The sequence below is a fragment of the Limulus polyphemus genome, unplaced genomic scaffold, assembly GCF_000517525.1.
Source record: "Limulus polyphemus unplaced genomic scaffold, Limulus_polyphemus-2.1.2 Scaffold3948, whole genome shotgun sequence".
Taxonomy (NCBI): Eukaryota; Metazoa; Arthropoda; class Merostomata; order Xiphosura; family Limulidae; genus Limulus; species Limulus polyphemus.
Genome location: NW_013669558.1, coordinates 94,762 through 100,498, shown reverse-complemented (window position 1 = coordinate 100,498; position 5,737 = coordinate 94,762). Strand labels below are relative to the sequence as shown.

At 33.2% G+C, this 5,737-nt stretch overlaps 1 protein-coding gene across 1 annotated transcript in view; it reads left to right on the top strand.

Moving 5' to 3' along the window:
- Positions 1-1,243: 1,243 nt before the first annotated feature.
- LOC106470329 (motile sperm domain-containing protein 2-like) overlaps positions 1,244-5,737 on the top strand; it is a 10,474-nt gene continuing 5,980 nt past the window's right edge. The window contains exons 1-2 of the mRNA XM_013930879.2: positions 1,244-1,597; positions 4,755-4,901. Of these exons, the coding sequence (XP_013786333.1) occupies positions 1,483-1,597; positions 4,755-4,901 (262 nt within the window). The 5' untranslated portion in view covers positions 1,244-1,482. The remainder of the gene's footprint in view (positions 1,598-4,754; positions 4,902-5,737) is intronic.

The window sequence follows — 5,737 nt, the reverse complement described above, 5'->3', positions numbered from 1 at the left end:
TCGCTGAAGTTACGTAAAATGAATTAACAAACGGAGACGTAACATTATATATTTTAAGAAATATTACGATATTATTCGTGTAAAACCATGTTCAACTTTACATGATGAGCCTCAGAAAAATGATGTTCATTTTGATTGGTTTGTACAAAACCGCATAATAAGACAAGGGTGAAGTTATGTCCACAAAACCGGTTTAACAGCATTTTTATATATTGCAGACTCGAGAAACATCTTGATAGAGTGATGTTTGTGTTACTAGAGGCGTGCTTTCATCTACTTAAAGTACTCGCCATGTATATTATTTACTGGTGGCTCAAAAATAGCTGCTCATACAAGCTATTATGAAATAGTTGTGTGAATTAATATAATTACGTGTACTTTCAGAAGATGTGAGAATGTTAAGTTGTAACGTATTTTCTTCTTACAGTTGCTTAGAAACTTTGTACTTAAGAAAACAAAATCTACACTTAATTAGTGCAATTGGGGCACATGGATTGCAAACATTTAATTAATAATGACTGAGTAAATAAATTTTTGATTAGTTAACGAGTTAATTATATTTCACTTTCAGTCAGTTTGTGTACAAGGTAGTTGACAAATTTATTCTTTTTCATTTTAGCAGTTGATTCTGTAGATTAAGTAAGTTTTCACTAGCGTATTACCTTTAAAATTGGTCTTTTGATAACTTACTCTGTCATGTGAGTTACAGCATAACAATTGTAAACTCACGTGGTTAAAAGAGCGTAATTAGGATTAAGCTTTGGAGGTATAATCCACTATTCTGGAACAAATAATACCTTTAGTTAAGAACTGCTCAGAGATTATCACTCTTACTCATATACATTAGCTGGTTTTTCCACACGACTAACTACAGTTCGAAGACACTTGTCACGTGGTAAAAGTGGTTTGTTGCCATTAGATCAACGTCCTTGAAGAATTGAGCAGTACATGAAAACTCCCTCTACCCAACGTAACAAAATTGGTGAACTTCAAAATATTACGAACTGGAGTACTATTGAGAATGATGTGCTTTAAAGCATTTCATTCGTCCAGACTACTTGCTATCTTACAATATAAACTTGTTATCATTATCTGTATATTTTTTTAATTAACAAAATTGTGAATTTTAGGAGACAAGAAATGCAACAGATGGCGTACATATAGCAAAGGTAACTTCTGCTGTCAGTTTTTATTAGGTATGTGTCTGCGTCACTGAAGCGACCTTCACACCACGTACCTACGATTGGTTGCTTGGGAAAACGTTGGAGACACAGCTTGCAATCAAATGGGTTATGTAGAAATGACCTTCTGCTGATTAAGGAAAATTATATGAGGAAAGTAAATTTAAACTATTGTAAATCCCCTTTCTCTTACAGTTTAACTATTACCACCTGAGTAAACGTACTGAGTGTTAAAAGATTAAAGTAACTAATAACGTATCTCTTTTTATTACTTTATGCAATAAAATAGAAAGTATCTGAGATGGTTCGTAGACTAAATAAATTTATTAACGAAGTGGAGAATTTTAGTGGTCCAGAGGAAGTGAAAGAACTGAGACAAAGAGTGCTTAAAGAAATAGATGAAAACGACTGGTCAGGTAAGTAAATAAACAAAGTAGCTGATAATGGATAAAAAAAAGAAAAAGATGCCAGTGTTGGTGAAGTGTCACTTAGTTAATGTTAATGTGAAGTTACGGTCTACGAAGAACTAGGCATAATAAAACTTTAAAGTGGTTCTTGATACATCCTTAGTTTTGTATACTTTATTCTTCCAAAAAATATATATTCTAGAAGCCGTACCGAATTTGTATTCCAAATTAACTCATCCTTTAACAAATAGTAGGCGAAAGTCACACTTTTACGCGAAAAGTTCATTAGACATACATATTTTTACAGTATAATATATATATATTGATATTTCTGTAACGGTAAAACAGCTTCACTATGTATTCACGAATATAAACAGTTGTCCATTTGCTTTTCCTGCACCAGGTGTACTAGACTTGCAACATATTTGTTCGGAAGGCATAAGTATCTGTATCTAAATCTTCCGGATCAAACACAGCTGGGATAAATTAAAGAAGATAATCACTTCATACATTAATCCTGCTGTATGTTCAGATGAGGGTTAAAATTTAAAGTAGGAGTTAACGTTAGTTTGCTGCGTATTCAGATTGTGGTTAAGATTTAAAGTAGGAGTTACACGTTAATCCTGGTGCGTGTTCAGATGAGGGTTAAGATTTAGAGCAGAAGTTACACGATAGTCCTGCTGCGTGTTCAGATGAGGGTCAATATTTAGAGTAGAAATTACAAATTAGTCCTGCTGCGTGTTCAGATGAGGGTTAAGGTTTAGAGTAGGAGTTACACGTTAGTCCTGCTGCGTGTTTAGATGACGGTTAAGGCTTATAATAGGAGTTACGCATTAGCTCTGCTGCATGTTTAGATGAGGGTTAAGCGTTAGAGTAGGAGTTACACGATAGTCCTGCTGCGTGTTCAGATGAAGGTTAAGAGTTATAGGTTACTTCTGCTGCATATTTACATAATGATTAAGGTTTGTGGCAAATGAAAGACACATCACACACTAACACTCTAATATTGTGGTTAACTATACTTTTATCTTACAACAACTTGTTCCCCTAAATTATTCAAAAATAATAATAATTTACACATTTCTTTGCAATTGCTTAAAGTTCAAGATTCGTGTAACATAAGCGACACTCCCCGTCACACCAAACATGCTCGCTCTTTCAGCCGTGGGGGCGTTATAATGTGACGGTCAATCCCACTATTCGTTGGTAAAAGAGTAGCCCAAGAGTTGGCGGTGGGTGGTGATGACTAGCTGCCTTCCCTCTAGTCTTACACTGCTAAATTAGGGACGGCTAGCGCAGACAGCCCTCGTGTAGCTTTGCGCAAAATTCAAAAAACAAACAAACAAACAAAACATAAGTGACATCATTTTCTGTTCTACATCATTAAACAACGTAATCAAATACATCACAAAATACTAACATTCTACACTTTTATACAGAAAACTCTCCAAAAGCACAAATCACGCAAACGATATTTTAGTCGAGTTTATGTCTATAAATACCGTATAAATCATTGTACTAAAACGTAGCCGAGTTCCACTCTTCATCAGACGATATTTTCACTCCTTGAACTTTATTTTTACCATTCAACTCTTAAGCGTGTATTTACGTCTGAGAAATATATGAGGAATATCGAGGAAAAATACATAAATGTTGGTTTGACTCGTGATTATAATAATATGAATATTTCATTTGTTGTTAACAAGTGGTCGTCATTTGAAATATTGTTTTGGTTCATTATTACAAAAAAGAATTCACCCTTGAATGTGAAACTGTGGAACAGAAGAGTGAAAGTTAAACCGAAGTTCGGAATCTAGGCCAAAATAAGGAATATTTCCGGGTACTTTTTGCATTATACATTTCAACTACTTTAAAGTTTTGACCCATATCGAATACAAGTTTTGATAAAGATTTAGGTCATTGTAAGGTTGGTGATAGTTATGCCATTTGTTGTTAAAATTGTCTTGCCTAACACGTGAAAGATGGTGGTTTGTAGAAGGATAAGGCTTAGTGTAAGGTTTTTATATGTATGGATTGGCCGGAGTCTTTGCAATAGGTGTTCTGTGACTTGTTGGCGATAAATTTCAACAATAAACAAACAGTACACAGTCCACGTATTTTCAAATAATATATAAAAACAAGGCAAACTTATATATAAATGTTCGCTACAATGTTGGCTATCACGGTTGTATCCAGAGCTTTAAATAATTGTCTTTTCTTCGTCGAAATACACACAGGCTTGTTCAGTTATTTTACAACAGAATTTGACAATACGAATTATTCTTCCCGCTCTGTTATTATAATACAGTCTGTGATACTTACACTTTAAAATGATTTATGATTGTTATGAATTCCATTTCAAAACTATATGATTCACGTGATGTTCAGTTTATGAAGTATTATGATTATTATTATGCTTTGATTTCCAGGTCTGTATGATCCACAAGATATCCAATAAGTGACAGATTATGATTATTACCATGCTTTGATTTTCAGGTCTGCATGATCCACGAGATATCCAACGTGTAAAAGATTGTGATTATTATTATGCTTTGATTTCCAGGTCTGTATGATACACAAGATATCCAATGAGTGACAGATTATGATTATTACCATGCTTTGATTTCCAGGTCTGTATGATACACAAGATATCTAATGAGTGACAGATTATGATTATTACCATGCTTTGATTTCCAGGTCTGTATGATCCACGAGATATCCAACGAGTGACAGATTATGGCTATTATCATGCTTTGATTTCCAGGTCTGTATGATCCACGAGATATCCAATGTCTGACAGATTATGATTATTACCATGCTTTGATTTCCAGGTCTGTATGATCCACGAGATATCCAATGAGTGACAGATGATGACTATTACCATGCTTTGATTTCCAGGTCTGTATGATCCACGATATATCCAATGAGTGACAGATTATGACTATTACCATGCTTTGATTTCCAGGTCTGTATGATCCACGATATATCCAATGTCTGACAGATTATGATTATTATTATGCTTTGATTTCCAGGTCTGTATGAAACACGAGTTATCCAATGTCTGACAGATTATGATTATTACCATGCTTTGATTTCCAGGTCTGTATGATCCACAAGATATCCAATGTGTGAAAGATTACAATTATTATCATACTTTGATTTCCAGGTGTGTATGATCCACGAGACGTCCAGCGTCTGAAAGATGATGATTATTTCTGCAAGAGAGTCTTGAGGCACCGATCTGGTAATATGGACGCCGCTGTGGAAATAGTTAAAACTGTATTCAAATGGCGAAAAGAATTTGGTATTCATGGTTAGTATATGTTTACGGTACGGTTATCAAAAATAATATTATTTGAATATTAATAATTAGTTTATTATTACGCTCTAATAACCAAAAACAATATTATTCGAGTATAAGTGACTACTCTATACTTATAGTGTTGTAACTAAAAATAATATTACTCGAGTAATGCTATTTTTTGTTTACTAGTACATTATTATAAACTAACCATCAATACCCACCAAAAATAATATTACTCAAGTGTAAGTGATTAGCCTATGTTTATGGTGTTGTAACCAAAATAATGTTACCCGGATATTAATGGTTAGTCTACGTTTATGGTGTGGTAACTAAAAAAGTTATATTACCTGGAAATTAGTGGGGTCTTGTTTTTCTGTACGCTTCATATAATACATCATCGTTTTTTGTATGTTAAAAACTAGGCAGGTATATTTTCTAAGCAAAATACGTGTTTTAGATGCAATATGAATAAGCGAATAAAATCACGTTTATAGTTTGTTTGTTTTTCGATTTTATAAACAATTATAATGAAAAGTTTAATTTTCAATAAAGTTGAAACTTTCGTTATTTTATGATTAAATTCTTCTTTACACTTATAAATCGTTGTTTGCCTACATATTATTATTTTAGGATGTTTGTACAAAGCGAGTACACATAAGATGTTACTAATAAATTTCAATTTAAACACTTGATATTAACTCTAATGATTGCAGTAAACTGTAGAACAGTAATTGTGAACGTGAGGCGCAACTTGAATATATTGGGGACAATTTGAAAATGTTGCAATAAGAAAAAGTTTTCATTTGGGTGTGAAATTTTGGTAAATTTCTAAATTTTACATTATA